This window comes from Priapulus caudatus, unplaced genomic scaffold (genome assembly GCF_000485595.1).
Source record: "Priapulus caudatus unplaced genomic scaffold, Priapulus_caudatus-5.0.1 Scaffold383, whole genome shotgun sequence".
Classification (NCBI taxonomy): Eukaryota; Metazoa; Priapulida; class Priapulimorpha; order Priapulimorphida; family Priapulidae; genus Priapulus; species Priapulus caudatus.
In genome coordinates this window covers 217,222-234,788 of record NW_014577444.1, presented here as the reverse complement: position 1 = coordinate 234,788, position 17,567 = coordinate 217,222, and the positions used below count along the sequence as shown (strand labels likewise).

The 17,567-nt window shown below is 41.8% G+C and overlaps 1 protein-coding gene across 5 annotated transcripts in view; it reads left to right on the top strand.

Annotated features, from left to right (window-relative positions):
• The window catches only part of LOC106809773 (E3 ubiquitin-protein ligase RFWD2-like), a 16,941-nt gene extending 3,543 nt beyond the window's left edge, over window positions 1-13,398 (top strand). For 3 of the 5 annotated variants that reach the window (XM_014812976.1, XM_014812975.1, XM_014812974.1), the window contains exons 3-21: window positions 2,118-2,177; window positions 2,812-2,909; window positions 3,345-3,409; window positions 3,665-3,784; window positions 4,093-4,161; window positions 4,662-4,721; window positions 4,876-4,917; window positions 5,597-5,707; window positions 6,230-6,347; window positions 6,603-6,738; window positions 6,985-7,045; window positions 7,980-8,062; window positions 8,405-8,513; window positions 8,811-8,892; window positions 9,009-9,125; window positions 9,314-9,431; window positions 9,796-9,920; window positions 10,441-10,589; window positions 11,335-13,398. In XM_014812976.1, coding sequence (XP_014668462.1) covers window positions 2,118-2,177; window positions 2,812-2,909; window positions 3,345-3,409; window positions 3,665-3,784; window positions 4,093-4,161; window positions 4,662-4,721; window positions 4,876-4,917; window positions 5,597-5,707; window positions 6,230-6,347; window positions 6,603-6,738; window positions 6,985-7,045; window positions 7,980-8,062; window positions 8,405-8,513; window positions 8,811-8,892; window positions 9,009-9,125; window positions 9,314-9,431; window positions 9,796-9,920; window positions 10,441-10,589; window positions 11,335-11,397 — 1,786 coding nt within the window. In that variant the 3' untranslated portion in view covers window positions 11,398-13,398. Of the gene's footprint in view, window positions 1-2,117; window positions 2,178-2,811; window positions 2,910-3,344; window positions 3,432-3,664; window positions 3,785-4,092; window positions 4,162-4,661; window positions 4,722-4,875; window positions 4,918-5,596; window positions 5,708-6,229; window positions 6,348-6,602; window positions 6,739-6,984; window positions 7,046-7,979; window positions 8,063-8,404; window positions 8,514-8,810; window positions 8,893-9,008; window positions 9,126-9,313; window positions 9,432-9,795; window positions 9,921-10,440; window positions 10,590-11,334 lie in introns of those variants that run through there. The other 2 variants (XM_014812977.1, XM_014812978.1) reach the window with 2 other exon arrangements.
• Window positions 13,399-17,567: the final 4,169 nt, after the last annotated feature.

The following is a 17,567-nucleotide window of genomic DNA, read 5'->3' as shown; positions in this document are numbered from 1 at the left end:
ATAAAGCTAAAGTAGACCGATTTTTGGTCACTGTCGACATCTATAGTATCTTATTTAATATTCACAATGAAACATACCAAGTATAAGTCAAATTTACCGAAAATCGGATCGAAATTACACGTACTGTCTGATAGTGATAGCGCATGCTGCAACGTTAGTAGCATGGTTTTTTATAACGGAAGTTAACGTGGATGCGCTCGCAGTTTCAGCATGCCGGAACTAACTCGTTGCTCGTGCGGGTAACTCGTAATGCCTGCAGACGAGCCATGTGTTGTATCAAACAAGGGCAAACATGAGTTTGTTTAAGTTTAGTTTTGTATCAAAAAACGGACCCACTGTTACCAAACGATCTATTAGCCCAAGAAACGTTACATATTCGGACCTTCCAAATCTTTCATCGGACCTTCCAAAAAATATTGCTGTAAAGTCCCGGACGTGCGAGCAAAATCAGGCTAGTGCAGGGCTAACGCTCCATTAGGAGTGTTCCCAACTTTGATATCATTAATGATTAATGATTGATAATCCTACCCTAACCCTAACCCTAACAATTGTAGAAAATGTCCATATCTGTATCTATAAAAGCATGGGTCTCCCCAGGCCTTAACAGATTCTGTGTTTTAACAGCTTCATGTCTTCGAATTGCTCAAGTTTACCTTTGTATTAGGCTGCTTACGACATACGTAATTGAATCCAATTGGTACAACCCCCTCCCAAGCTGTCCCCAACCTGTCCATAAATGACATGACTGCTGAAATTTCTGAGAAAATTCCTGTAAAGGATTAGCTCGATTGCTGTAAATCATTTTCTGATTGGTAATCCTATTCCATCAAACCAAGACTACACTATTCATGAAGCTATGAAACCATGCAACCATCCCACTCACTCTGAAGTAATTCAGTGCAGAATCTATATACTAAATGCCAATGCTATAGTTAGAAATGTGAGGATGCTGAGGTATGTTATGGAGCAGACAGAGAAGGGGAAGAGGGGATAAATTAAATGTGGGAGAAAGGTATAGAAAGGGAAGCGAGTAGATTGTGTTGAGTGGGTAGATGAAAAGGGAGAAAGTCGAGGAGCTAGAGGAGAGAGATAGTACTTAGGAGTAGAAGGTTCAGGAAGTAGAGGAGGGTGGACAGTAAAAAAGGGAGAATGTGGATGTAATAGATGAGCCAGAAAAGGTAGAAAGCAGGAGAAGGGGAGGTAGAGGGGTGGGTAGTGTGGAGGATGCAAAGCAGGTAACGGCGGACAAAAAGGCAGAGTACGTATAAGTAAAGGAAGGAAAAACATAGAATTAGAAGGGTTAAATGGTAGAGAATGGAATGATGTGTCTTCAAAAATCACCAGGCGTATCACTAGGGTGGTGGGTATGTTATGTGGGGGTATAACTACTTGCAACGTATTTCTACTATTTATGTAAGCTTTTAGTAGTTTTACATTTTAATTTTGTTTACCCTCTGTAATATGCTCAGATGTGTAGGGATATAAATTTAAAACAATGATGAAAGAAACGATCAGGTGGTGGGACTTGCAAGTTGCATGTACTGTGTAGCACAATATAAATGATTCACACTTTTTTCTTGTTTGCGGAATTCCAAAACAGCACTGTTTGGTTTCTGACCTAAATACTTCTGCTCGTTTTTATTGCTTTCGATCGATCGTTGTGTGTTGTACCACGCCGGACAAGATTTATCTCGAGAGCGTTATGTGAACATCCCGCGGAAGCTTTCGCTTCCCCTGCCGCTTGTAATGCGTGTGTGTTACCACCGATATAGAGTGGAGTTCTTGATGGACGAATGGATGGATAGATAGATGTATGGATGGATGGATGGGTGGGTGGATGGATGAATTGAGGGTTTAGTGGTTGGATGGATGGAGGTATGAGTGAATGGATAGGTTAATTGCACAACAATTTTGAGAACCAGAATACATGATATAATCAGGCAGTATGAAATTGATGTTGATATTTTAAATTATAGTTTTATACCTTATAGCACATTCATAACTTTAGAGTTCACAATAAGAAAGTGCATGTAGTGTGTAGTTTAGAATGTCACGTAAGAGAATGTTGTTTCTTCTCGCGATTCGACGATGACATGCACACTCATCTCTCCTTTCAGCCCGATATGTTTTGAGATTATTGAGGAGGCACACATGACGAAGTGTGGACACAGCTTCTGGTAAGTCGCACGTTTCGCGTGGCTGTTATCACATCTATTGAGGAAGTTGTTCAAACTGCTCCGGATGCATTCGCTCACGCTGGTCGTGCGATGCCTCCTGTCTGCTGTCCATGTTAATTACACAGAATCCTAATTAGCGATATCTAAGTGATGTCCTATTTAAGAAAATGGGGGTTTAATTATTGTGGGCTTTTATCTCTGCTCGGTGATGTTATCGGTTGTTTGATGCACATCTAGAGATTTTTCAAGTTTTCCGTTTAATGCTGATACTTATCTGTATATATAGAGAGGATGGGAGGGAGGTGAGTTCAGTGTGGGGAGAGGAAACAGGAACGTAGGCTGGGGGCTGTTAGAGTGAATCAGCCCAAATCAACAGGAACATGGAAGCATAACGATGATAGGAACTTCCTTTACTCGATATTGATACTGCATTATAAACAATGTACAAAACTGCATATATGGAAAATGCATGTGAGCATGTGCTTTCTCGTACGTGTGCGCACTGACTAGTGGTGGCTCGTTTTTTGGTTTTGTTTCGAAAAGTGTGGGATGGTGCAAGTTGTGGCACACTATAGTACAGATAGTAAAATATGCCCTGGACGTTTTAATAAATGTATGCTTTCTTTTGTTACAGCTATCAGTGTATAATTAAGGCTCTGGACATAAACAACAGATGTCCCAAATGCAACTTTGTCGTGGACAAATCTGATCAGATCTTTCCCAATGTGCTATGTAAGTCTGCCACTGCTTGCTGTACCATATCAGTATTTATATAAATTAACATTTATTGCTAGATATATATGAAATAGACTAAAAAATGGCATGCATCCTTCTTGTGCCAGGCAGTTTAAACCCCTTGCTGTAAAAACACACTTTTGTAGCTTGTACCGTTATGCCACCTTACAAATGATAGGAGAGTATATGCGATTTAGATCATTCTAATAAATGAGCAAAAAAGCCGCTCTAGAGTAGATGTACTATAGTATGTAACTAGATTTTGTTGCAACTAGTTAATTTTGAGAAAAATAGTATATGGACATTGGCTGTGCTCGGTTAGATGCTAGATTCACACTTGTTTTGCCTTTATGTTTTCATGTAAGTTACAAACTGCTCATTCTCGTTTATTCTTTAAGAAAAGTCGCAATAATATCGGACGATTGCTTTCAGTAAATGAACTGATCCTGAAAGAGAAGCAAAAGCAACAGGAAAAGAGGCTGAAGCTGGATATCGCTGTACGTGATAAAGTGCATGGTGGTCCGTTCACGATTGTCTATAAGTTATGTAATTCATGCGATGCTTCTAATAGCTGTGTGGATAGTTCATGCCAGGCATGTGAATCCAAGGTGCGCAGTGTATTTCAACTGATAACTTTGAGTACGTCTACCGACCCACTTGCGTAAAATCTTCATTTGTGCGACGTCATAGATGTTTACAGTAATGCATATAGATAGAAAAAATATTGTAATGTAGTTTTTTTCTTGTTCTAGAATGGCCCCCCAAAGTCAGAGCTGCAGGAATTTCTCTCACAAGACTGTGAATCATTAGAACTGCATGACATCAACTTCATGCTGGATGTGCTAGCGCAGAAAAAAAAGCAGATAGAAGCGGTAAGCGTAACCGCGGTAATGGTCACCATCATCGTCATTTGGTCACGTGACACTTGTGCCTGCTGAAAGCTCTAGAAGTAGGGAATTGCAGGGTGCATAACAACAGTAACTATAAATGTTCTTCAGCAGGCCACCTCTAAAATCAGATAGAGTGTGCCATCATCATTTGGTAACTGGACATCAGTGAATCAGAGGGGGAACTGAGACTGTGAATGCCACACATGCATTGCTTCGAAAATTGCTTTTAGAAGTGTCTGCTGACACAGGGTTCCCTACAAATTAGGTTAGAAATTGTCATTTTTTTGCAGGACTGCAAGGAGGCACAGAATCAGTTACTGAAAGAGTTCCTTCAGGAAGTGCGCAGCCACAAACAACAGGTGGGGTTATAATGTGTCTGCTTTCAAATTTACCACCAGTTAACTAATCTGTAACCACTTTTTGCTCGCTGCAGTATTAGTGAACTGTGAAGGCACAGACTGATTGTATATGCCAATATGGCTGCACTACTGAGTATGAAAGTAATACGTTTCAGACAAAATGTCTGTAACATAAAATTCGTAAACTGTGTTCTGCCACTGACATCCATCATATAAGGAGTGATTAAAAACAACTTATTTTTATTCACTCCTGATCATATAATTGGAGGATAGCATCCTATATGCAGTGCTCTATACAGCGATCAAAATGTTCACATTGGCCACTAAATTGATGATTTGACGACCAAAACATGCATCTCACTGGTCGCCAATTGCTTCTGTAACACACAGTATTACTGAACTTCCTTTTTATCGCTGTTAAAATAATTCTGCGTCGTCGAGATGTGCATAGGTATATATGCGTGTGTGCAAGTGTGAAAATCAGTATTGAATGATTACAGCAACTGGATCAGTTACAACGTGAAATACGGACGATAGATGATGATGCAAAGCAAGTTGAGGTGAGTCGTGTTTTATCCTTCACTTCTATTATTAAATGGCAGATTATCCAAACAGTAACTTCACGAGTGAAAGCACGATACACATAAACTGTAAGGAGTGATTGAAAAATTAGTGAAAAATCCTAAACTAAACCAACGATTGTTACTATTCTAGGAGGTTCTGTCCACACATAGACAGCTGCATGATTGCTCAATGGTAGGTACTCCCATCCCATTGTTTCAACATCAAATATAATATAACAATATTCATATATATATATATATATATACAGTGCGCGAAATTAGTGCTATTTTGCCGGCGGCCGCTGGTTCAACTCCCTAAATCGTCGGTTCAATCCTCCATATAATCAGTCCACTTGGCCTATTCAAAATTTTGCCTATCTTGCCTTTATATCAACAATATTTACCAATTTCCTGACTATTTTTTACTTAGTGTCAAAGAAGTAGAACTCCACCGATAGCAATGAAATACTAATGAGTACTAAATACTACGAGTATGCCTAATAAACACAAAGCTACCACTTTTATTAATAATGGAATAAATTGAACGAAATTAAGGGTCTGTTCAAACTTGTAAGACTTGTTCAATTTGTCTAAGGGCCTGTTTAAAATGTTGGTTGGGCCTGTTCACATTTTGGCTAATTTCATACCCTGTATATATATATATATATATATATATTATGCATTATATCGCATATCAGCATATATATTTCAAAATAAAACAGAGATGTAAATATAACAGAGACATGCTCTGCCGAGTCCTTTAGAACCTATGCGTGAAGGTAGGTAGACCTATCCTTTAGAACCTTCCTTGTGATCCTTCCTTGCTGCGTATGAAAACCCAGCTGCGAGCGGCTCGATCGTCTGCGTTTCAGGGAGAGTTGCCGATCGTCGTGAACGGCGGTGTCGCATCGGTGGCCACCACCTCCGCGGTCGCCGGCGATCAAGCCTCTAGTCTTGTCGAGGACGGCTTCAACACGAGTAAGGTGAGGCGAACGGGCGCCGTGGCGAGACGTCCGATCGTCAAGCGGTGTCGGCCATTCACAGTCGACGACGGTCGGCTGCGTTGCCACGTTGCATTTTAGCTCGCAGAAGTTTCGGACGTCGCGGGCGACCCCGTACATGGAGTCCCCTTAGTTACGAACGTTGGACTCGCGAACGTGCATTGCAACTAAGACTTTTTTTTCACAGTGTAGTGGTTGGGAAGACATGCAGTTCAGATCCTAACTCATCCTATTCTAAAATTCTTTGTGATATAGGGTATATGAATTTTCAGTATGTTAGGCAATTCTTTTCATTATTTGGAAAAATTCATGCAAAACAATACCCAAAATAGTTTCAGAGAGCACTCAATAAGAAAGATTTCTTGTGCTTAGGGGAGGGTGCAAACCGCAGACTTTGAATTCTGTTGGGCATGAAGGTCTACAACCCCTCCTCCTGGAAAACCCAATAAAAACCTGTAAGAGATTCGGCGATTAACGTGACATATCTGATCTCTCTTGTTGCAGGGCGAGAAGAATAACTGGCTGAATTCCACCATGGCAGCTCGGCGACAGCGAGTTGCTCAACACTTTGAGGATCTAGAGCAGTGTTACCTCAGCACGAGGCTAAAAGAGTTCCAGCAAGGTAGGGGGCACTGCTACAACCGCCGTGTCGCGTCGGTGCCATGCTTGTCTGCGTCGTCGTGTGCACGTGTGTCTAATCTGCAGTCGTGCAGTGTGGTTTATGTAATTGTAACTTCAAAATGTGAGAGAAATAAAGGTCCCAAAGCGTAAATTTTTTTAACGTGATTCGACAAAAATGAATTTTAGGATTGATACCGATCGATGTGGTCTCTTCTTTAATTCATTTGTTAATATAGGCAGTGCTGTTGTATTGCAGGCGATCAGACTTCAGCAGAAGGCTTAGAAGAGTTTACGGATAGTCTTTCAAAGTTTACGCGATACAGCAGCATGCGCCCTCTAGCGACACTCAGCTATGCCAACGACATCTACAATGGGTCGAGTATTGTCTCAAGGTGTGTGCGTGCGTACGTGCGTGCGTGCGTGCGTGTGGTGTGGTGTGGTGCGATCCCTGAATCACGCTGAAGATTTGTTTGATGATTGGCGAATAAACAATATTACAGGTATATTTGTAAAAAAAAGCAGTTAGGAATCCTTGAAATAAGTCGAGGCATCCTGGAAAGCATTATAAAACTTGGAATGTGAGAAAGTTTGTCATTTCGACAATAGGACTGATTTTGCTTGTTTTATGTGTTTTCTAGCATTGAGTTTGACAGGGACTGTGATTTCTTTGCCATAGCAGGTGTGACAAAAAAGATCAAGGTGAGTAAAGTCGATAGTGCTTTACTGTAATAATATATTGTGCAGTTGTGGTTATATACATGGTGCTTTTCATTTAACATGTTGGGATCGCGAAAAGGATTCGGCATGTCGAATTTGGGGGTCAAGGGTCAAAGGTCAAGATGTGTCAATGGAGGGGGAATATTTCCTTAACTTAACTTAACTTAACTTAAGGTATAGGAGGAAATACGGAATTGTGGCACAAATCTCAACGGCTTGACCTACGCTCTTAATATTCGATGTGTAGTGTGATGGGGAGGAAACCCATCGCCAGCGCAAAATTGGATGGTCAAAGGTAGAACGGCACCCCTGCGAGGACCAGGGTCAAATATGCCAGACACTCTCTTCTGCACGGCACATCTGCGCCTACATCGCGACAGAGTGAAACAACCTCCTTTTTGTTTCAGCGCTCCGCACCTACAGCATTTTCTCACTCCACTCCCTTTATTGCAAGGCACATTAAATGTACCCCTTTCGCCGACCCCCCCGCGTGCGACAGTAAGCTCGTCCGCCTCACACCCTTCTTGACCTTCAAAGGAGCGGTTAACACTGAACTTGTTCGCACTCGCTTACACCAACGGCTGACCACTGTGTTTGATTGGTCACTTGTGTCGGACTCGCGACAGACTCTGAATTTCACAGTTGAAATTCTGGCACTGTCATCAACTTACTTGAACAGACCGTTTACCGTGTGCTTCAACAGTATATATGAAGTTCTATGTCTCTATATGAGATTCTGTACGTTGGGAATACAATGTCAAGAGCACTTACGCAAACGTCTGTTTTTAATTAAGGCCAATTATAAACGGCGGCACTTGTTTAGCTTAGTTGTTAAACAATCCAATAACCATCTGTGTTCACCACTAATATGTCCCTTTGTTAAGTAATAAGACGTTGCATGTCATTCTGATTTCAGGTGTTTGAGTATGGCATTGTTATACGTGACGTTGTTGATATGCACTACCCAGTTGTAGAGATGTTGTGCAATTCGAAAATAAGGTAAGGCATTAGTTGAGTTGGCTTGGGGTTACCAATGCATTCAGGCGTTATTAATTATTTTTACATTAATCTCCTCCAAACTGTCACCTTTGGTTTATCAAATATACAAGCATGGAAAATATATACCATACCATATAATGCATACGAGCAGTAAAGAAATAATAGCAAGAAAACAGTTTTCCATTATTTTACGTATTCATTATCTGTAGTTCTTTCTCTTGAGTGCGCAGGGTTGTGCTGGAATCTGTCGATTCACTAGTCATTTTGGTAATAGGTTATTGATAGTGCTTATCATTTGTTGACATCGGCTACGTATATCTGAGTTTCTGCTGTTTATTGCAGTTGTGTGAGCTGGAGCCCCTACTACAAGAGCACACTTGCCAGCAGTGACTACGAGGGCACAGTTACAATATGGGACGCCTCAATCGGCAGTTCTGTGAAGTCTTTCCAGGTTGGAATTTCTAGGAATATCATACAGACATTTATTAATTGATAGGATGTTTATGATAATGAGGATGATGATGTTGATGATGATGATGATGACGATGACGATGTTGTTATCATTATTATTATCATAAGTGGCAATGGTGGTGTTGCAGCCATTGCTAGGAGTAGTTTCATGTAAGATTATTTCTAAGTTCGTATTTTGTGTATAATGTTCCTTCCTGTTCATGTATCGTGAGTTTGCGTAGAATCTCCCGTTGCACGTTGCAAGCGTCGATGACGAAAGAATGTGTGTGCATTTCAGGAGCACGAAAAGCGATGTTGGAGTGTGGATTTCAACAGACAGGACCCTCAGTTGCTTGCATCGGGATCCGACGACGCCAAGGGTAAGTGAGCTATGGCTTCTGGGACATTTATGCAGTTAAATGAACTAGGCTAAAACAATGACGGGGAGAATCGTTACCTCATAGTGTGTAACAATGTCTTTCCTCCATGTGTTCAGTGAAGCTGTGGTCAACGAACATGGAGCATTCGGTGACAAGCTTAGAAGCGAAAGCCAACGTGTGTTGTGTGAAATTCAACCCCAGCAGTCGCTTCCATTTAGCTTTTGGCTCTGCAGGTAAGAAATCCGCTAGATCCTGTTCAATCGTTATCAAACATGAACACTTGAAACGCTGCTGCAATCTTATTCACATAAATTATGATTTACTCAAGGATTTTCTTGTGGTCTGAAATACAGTTGTGGCATTTTTGTGTTTTTTGGATATTTTTCATCATTTTATTATTTATTTTCTGTATTTATGTTAGATCACTGTGTGCACTACTACGACTTGCGAAATACCAAGCAGCCACTCTGTGTATTCAAAGGGCACCGGAAAGCCGTCTCTTACGCAAAGTTCGTCAACTCTGAAGAAATCGTGTCAGCGTGAGTAACATTCGTTGACGTTTTGTTTTGTTAGTGACCTTTGAAACGTGCACACTTGAAAGCTATATTAGATGGCAGACCAGGAAGTCCATTGTGACATTGTCCATTCTTTAGACAGGTGGTGCGATGCTGGTGGCATTGCATTATGACAGTATGAGTCATTAATTCATATATTGTCATGTTACTGTGAAAGGTAGCCGGATGCGACACAATGTGAAATGCAGTTGAGTATCTGGTCTGTATTCCACCGAACTTAAAATTACATAAATTTAAATCGCCGATGTTCACCCTCTGCACGTGTGCTGCCACCTGCTGGACTTGCGTGTAGCGAGAGCGATGGTGACGTGTTCGTTGTTCATCGCAGGTCGACCGACAGCCAGCTGAAGCTGTGGAACGTCAGCAAGAGCAACTGCCTGCGAACGTTCCGCGGCCATTCCAACGAGAAGAACTTTGTCGGCCTATCGTCGGACGGCGACTACGTAGCGTGCGGTAAGCACTGCATGTCCTCCTTGTACAGCCGGCTCTGTATGGCGTGATGATTAGATGATAGAAAATGCTGGCTTACTTAGGTTTCGTTGTGATCAGGGTTGATACCAGTGAGCTTGGGATTCTATTGCTTATTTGAGTTTCGTTTCATTTGATGTTATTTTTGAGGTCAGTTGTGTCTCTAAGCCAGAGAGAGAGAGGTGGCCATGAATTGACAGTCGCAATCGTTTGGAGTTGTCGAAACTGTGGTGACACTTTCTGTGACAGTTGTTGTGTTGTTTTCCTTACGAGACATTTTCACGATGCGTATAACTGAAGATAACTGCTTCATACCCAGAATTTGAGCGTGGAAACAGTTTTATTCTTGATTAGAACACATCAACTTTACATATGCCACGTTTCATTATTCACTCGGGAGCGGACCATGAGAATAATTAGATAGAAGTCTTGTAGGCTCGTGCCCCATGTCGTGAGAGGTCGCCTGATAGCCCGATTAACATAGGATTGATTTTCCTTCCAACAGGAAGCGAGAACAATTCGCTCTACGTTTACTACAAGGGTCTGTCGAAGCATCTGCTCACCTTCAAGTTCGACACGGTTCGCAGTGTCCTGGAGAAAGACAAGAAGGAGGAGGATACAAACGAGTTTGTCAGTGCAGTCTGCTGGCGTGGTGTAAGTAATCGAAGAATGAAGTGCATCGTCTTAAAGAAACTATCAGGAAAAACTCATTGGGTTGATGAGTATGATGAGTAAAGTTGCTGTTGTTGTTCTTCTTTATATTGTCATTTGTCGAGTGGTTATTAAATGTAAAATGGACCACTTGTATCACTAGGTTGGGTATTGCATACCGTGGCTCATATGGACAAAACTGCATATGCGAGTTCAGTGGCACGCGTGATTAAATACGTAGAAAGTAGGTTGCAAAATTGGCATATATTTGATGTTGAAAAATTGTGGCAAAATTGTCGTATATTTGATGTGTAAAATACGTCACAAAACAAACTGAAAGTACGTCTCAATATTACGATATTTTTGACATTGAAAGTGAGTTCTAATCTTGCATGCGCACTACGGAACTTGCTGGCCTATAGTACTTGCGTACATGTGTTTTGATCATATTGGACACGGTATATGGAAGCATTACATGTGCTATCAATACATTTGTTCGTTTGTTGCCATTTCATTTGTTCTTTTGTTTGGTCAAGTATTATTCATTGAGTGGTTCATTCAGTATCATTGAGTATTCATTCATTCATTGATTATTCATTATTCATATAGCTCAAACTGTTAAACCTTACGATTCTTATGCCAGTTAGCCCTAAATTAGGTCAGTTTCAGTTTAAAAATTCAGTCTTAAACGTGCTAGCAGCTCGGTACACAAACCTGCCCCAGGTAACATGTTTGCCTGTGTTTTCAGGGTTCAAACGTCATGGTAGCAGCAAACAGTCAGGGAACCATCAAGGTGCTGGAGCTTGTTTGATCAGCAGCGCAAACCATTGTCCATCCGATCATGATCACGTCTTGTCAGTGCAACCCTATAGTGCCTAGCTTACACCACCTCACAGTGGTGTACGCTTGACCGGCCTGCCTATACCGGTGACGAGAGCAAGAGCCTAAAGAGCCTCGGTGGGATTAGCAGGACGGCAGGACCAAAGAAGCCTTGTCCGTTAGTGCTGGCTGCATTCCTCGTAGCTCTACAGTAACACATTGTGGTGGCATATGTGTGGTGTCCTTGGTTAACAAGGGCATTTTTCAAGGACACTTAGGACATCTTTTCATTGGCATCTGTGGTGCAATCTTAAGTTAACTGTATAGGAAATCAAATTTATTTTCTACTTCTCTTGTCACTTTCTCGACCTGGTCCGCCTCGCCTTGACTTGTTACTATTTAGGCTAGAGACGTTACCACGGGAGTTACGGCCCTGCACTGTGCCTGTTTCGTGTTTGTTGTGCAATGACCGTTAACGTGTTAATGCAGGCATAGCTCCACAGATGTTGCACGAAAATAAGCAACTTTCCTCTATTCATGCAGTTGTGGCAGGAAATTACCAGGGTGGCATTTATTTTTATTTTGGGGGATATAGTTCGATTGTAGGCACTTAAGCTTTTGTTTAGCACAGGCATTGCTCAGATTCTTATGCCCTTGCAGGTCTACCTTGGAAAGTGATTTAACATGCCTTCTTTGTGATTTGTTCTGATAAATGTGAAGTACGAATATTTCGTTTTTTAAACATTACAGGAGGTCATTGGCTATGGTCCAAAATGTGCAGAATTTTTCGTAAACTTCACTTTTGATAGAGGAATGAGTACAGACTTAAATTTGTTAATGTTCCTGGTAGGGCAAGTGAGTTTTTTACGTCATGTAACGTGATCGGAGACGTGTGCAGGAGTTACTCAGAGCTTAAAAATACAAAGCGTTAGCTAATATAGTAGTTGCAACAGTTGTGAGAGTTGTATGCATTAAAATACCGTTTTCCATGTGCTGGGTTTGTGAATTAATTTTTGTAAATTGGATATTACTCGATCGTTAATGTACGAATATATTTCTGTAAATATGAAGCGAAGAGTAGAGTGCAATCTATTTACGCTCGGCGTGACATTTCCTAATAACCTACCCTCGAGTACTAATTAAAGCGTATATATTTTAACTGCCGGGAAGTCGGCAGAAAGGTTGTGATCGGTGGTACGTGTGGTCTCTGCCCTGCCAGCTCGCTACTGCAACGCCACCTGCAGTGCCTGCTTGGGACTGCAGCACTCGTTGCCACTCGATTCTATAGTTGTGAGTGCTAACTTGGTGTTGATTTCAACGGTGACGTCATCTGACGCTGTCGCTAAGATGTGCATCGCCTGTCGTTCAGTACGAAGTTGCGCCGTGAATGACCAGAGCTCACCTTTTTGGCTGGGCAAGGTGACCATGCCCGCTTAAATATTGTTGCTAGTTCGTTTAGCTTAGCTCTACAAGTGTAGCTCTATCGCTCCCGCCACAGGGTAAGCCTGTAGCGGGAGCGAAGGAGCTGCACTTGGAGAGTTCGGTGCAGCTTGACTAGTTTCTACTTGTTGTACACGTGTACACGCCAAAATAATGTCGTCTGAGAAACGTCATTTGTCTTTTATAACGTCTCGCGACAACAGTTATTGGCAGGAGCTGCCTGCATGTCACTCATGCCAGGCGGATGAGTCAGGTGAAGCGAGCGCATCGGTGATTGTCGTTGTGCACTATATAGGCAATTTTCTGCGAAAACCCGCGCGTGCTTCAGAACAGAACAGACGCAATGCTGAGGTTCGATCGTAGTTCCAAGCTTTCACGCTCGGTATGCAGCGACAGCGCTGTTCTTGATGGTGAGGGAGCGTTCTCTGTTAGTGAAGGAAGCTGCACACGCGGTATGTGCATCACTGTTATTGAAGTCAGCGGTGTATGGTCTGCCTTCAGTTTTTGTTATGCGTGTATAGGAAATAAAATATGTTGCCGAAATCTCTAAGTATCTTATTTATCCAATTTATTTGTTAGTCCGGTTAGAGGTAATGCTCATTAACTCGTAGAGGAAGCGTAGAAGTCTACGCGCTAGCACGCGGATCTCGACACACAGTACATCGATAAAACGATCAAAAACGTGCACGATTAAAAAATCTAGTTAAAAAACGGAGTTATTTTAAACACGGTAAAATCTATTTTAATTCGAACCTATGCCTTATATTAGCCAATAAAAGCTAAATTAGGTTTCATTCACTCCTGATTATACCGATAAAACGTAGACTACAGCAGTAACGCATAGTTTATGCTGGTTCATAAAAGAACGGGTTCATAAATATTACATCGTCACCAGATTAGTGTGTCACACACCTATGAGAGTCTGTAAGCACAGGTAAATAAAATTTACACACAACTGTCAACATGAGGAAACAACTGGAAAATAGCAGGCAGTAACCCTACGGGACCCGACAATGCATGCGCCCGCGGAACAATCTGCAACTCTTCAGATTCGTTCTTACAACACAATCTACGAAAAACTCACACCGGCGTTAAAGAGACACCCCCTAATTAGAATCACATACTTATAGTACGCTTTAAAACATTATGTACAATTCGGCAATTTGTACACCTACTAAACGCATCGAAACATATGTTATATTACACCGCAATATGATAAATGCATTTTAACGGCATAAACTACTACGCAGCTCTAAGGCGAAGACCTTATTAGCTGCTACTTCGCCCATACATAACCGTACATTAAAAATCACAACACGAATGATGGAATGCATATCTTTGACGCTGGTACAAGCTCAACAACATGGATAGAATAGATACATAATCACTACATTACACTACACTTACATATTACATAACACGGCATATTGCGTGCGACATTTTGCGTGCATAATTTTTGGTGGGTATTTTGATAAAAAAAATTCAACGAAGGCGAATGATCACTGTTTTTCATTGTTCAGTGAATCACACTATTTTTTATGTGCAGCACGAACCTGTAAATAAGCGTTAGCCACAGCGATCACGGAATCTAAAAATAGTAACATTGTCCATGATCTTGAGCACAGCATCCTTAAACGAGAACTCGTTCGAGCTAGTGTCATGCGGACACTTGTATCCGGTTTGACAAAAATCTGTTGGAAAATAAACTCGCTAGGGCGATGAAAAGGGGCGGAGATAAGTAAATACGCACAGTTAACCTTTCACATGAGAGTCACTCGGGGAACCCTCCAAATGCATGCTTTATAAACAGGTGTCCGTTATATAGAGATGTATGCTAACACAGGTTACACTGCCTGTACGTACGTAAAGGCCCATTGACCTATACACTCCCAACAACTCCACTCCGGGGGGGATAACAACAAAACCCGACGAGCAATGGGCAAAGAACGCGTAATTTCGTTTCTGAGAACAGCAGATTCGCCGCTTGCGCATCATTCGGAAGTATCAGGTTCCCTATCATGAGATGGAGATTGAGACAATACACAATCCTTTTATTACCTTACCCTCGACCGACTTCCCCATGTCGATATCATAAAGAAGCAATTATATCATCCACATGACCACGCGTACATCAAAATCAACTTAAACTGCCATCACACCACTCCGAAACTGCACATATTGCAGGAAAACACTAAGCAATATATCTATGTATACACTAATAAGTAGATAAATGCACATCCAATAGTAATGATCATGCATAGATAACCGCCTGGAAGCTCGGATGAACTAAGACGTCAACAACGTTCCCTTTTGCAGCGTAAACACACGCACGCACGCACGCACGCACGCACGCACGCACGCACGCACGCACGCACGCACGCACACACAGATAGCATTCTATAACTTCACACGATTCAGGACAATCAACGAAAAACTCGTATCGCAGAATACGACGAAATCAAACCCGATCAACCCTTCTGCTTCATCACATTAGAGCGCCACTTACGTTCACGCTCGGCATAATTACACCCCTACACTCTGCTGCTGATATGATACTCTCAGTGCGCACAACATGTAGTCATTGCGTCACATATCTGTGAGGTTAGCGCGCTACTACTGACTTTCTATACTATATATTATATTGTTATACACATATATTATTTAACATAGATCAATTTCACGATACATGCTGCCATCATTTGTTACGATATAAAACCCACCGGAAGCATTTACGCGTATGTAAACGATATGGCACATCTATCTAAAGAGTCGACTCAGCACACGTGAAAGACATTCAGAATATAACAAAAGGATTGCAAGACGAATATATCGCGTTTCGATTAAATGTTGTCACCTATCTTTAAAATTGTCCTATCGTTATGATCATAACATATACATTCAACCTCGTATATAACTGCTACTAGAGAACCCCCACCCCCCAAATTGCCATTTATAGACGAGCGTCTGTTTTATAGAGGTGACGTAGACAAGAGAAAAGCCAATGTCCTTTGTAGACAGTTGGCCTCCTACAGAGGTGCCCGCTAACACTGGTTCGACAGTATATAGCATATATGGCAACAGAAATGTCACTCAGCTGCTTGTTTGATTCGACAGCACCAACAACAGCCCATGAAATACTATGGTAACAGGCGTAAACACATCACAGTAAATGTACCCCTGAAAGTATTGGTAACACCGCTATAATAAATGCTAACGAAAACTTGCACAGGTCTGCAAATCACACGCATGCAAAATGCATTACCTTCGAGATCGTCATAGTTACCAGCCATCAACAGAAACGATATCTACCTACACTAGTAACACTCGAAACTATACCACTGTGATAGCAGAGATATATTTTTAGTAGTGATACTAGTTCTGATATAAGTTTCCCACCACTGCATGGGTATAAAGTATAGTGGTAATGGCAAACGAGATCCCGTTGAGAACAGAAATAGATATTTCGCGTAGGTTTTGCGAACGTCGTTGTAACGAAATCGTTGCAATATACGCTACGAGCAATCAATCGTTAAATTCCATCATTATACAACCAGTCATTCCATTTCCACTGCACATGCGAAGTTAGCTTCGTTATAATTTTTGGTATTAGGAATAATTAGTACACAACGGCTTCCATTCTCGGCTACAAAGGGTTGAAAAAATTGTAAAGCAGAGCATAGAATACACGATACAGGGTTCATACACGGAAAGAGGAACATTTTATCGAGGAGTCTTCTAATATTGAAATGTACATATACCAGGACGCTAGACTTAAGCCGAATGCCATTTTTACACCTCATATCCTCCTTTCAATGATTGGTGAACGACTGCATGCACGAAGCAAGTTTAACTTTTCCTCAGACATAATAGACACGCGCTCAGTTTCGGGTTCTTTCCAGTACAACAAAACACAATAGTTATTTTTCCAACTTTCCAGAACAAAGCCCGTTTTCCAGAACCTTTCGTCGAAACGGTAAAATAGCGATACGAACTCTGAATTGATCACGATAAGGGGGCCGGGCGGCCGCGCCAAGATTCAGCAATTCGCTTCGACCACAAAAACGGCATTACCCCTTGACAGAAGGGTTTCTAGCGATCAAAAGCCACCCCAATACTCCCATCTGCCGAGTGGCGGCATTGTTCGAAGGAAAAATACGAGGCAATACGCGTTTCTCTAGATCTAGCCCGAAGCGGTTTTCACATCGTCTACTGCGCGGGTAAATATTTACTCTGATCATGCATGATGTAGGTCACGTATACACACACACGCACGCACTCACGCACGCACGCACGCACGCACGCACGCACGCACGCACGCACGCACACACACACACACACACACATATATATATATATATTATTATACATGTCTAGCGTTTGAGAGCACAAAACCCTGGTACCACTGACTGCGGACACCGTGGGATACAGACTAGCCTGATCCACATCGGGCTTGAATAAGAGTTCTTGAGAATTTGTGAACATTAAACATCTTTCCGTATTTTTTTTTCGACAACAACCCTTTACATACTCACCAGCTGACGCACTGACTAGACATTGATCGGATGTTTTTGCCGCCACGCATATATATCTCACTCACCTATATATGGGTGGCTGTAAATGAGCAAATATCATGTGGGTGTTTTACACTCGGGGCCAGCAGCCCCACGTATCGGCGAGGTGCCGTCCCATGTTAATATGTTATTCGGGACCCCCTCCCCTCCC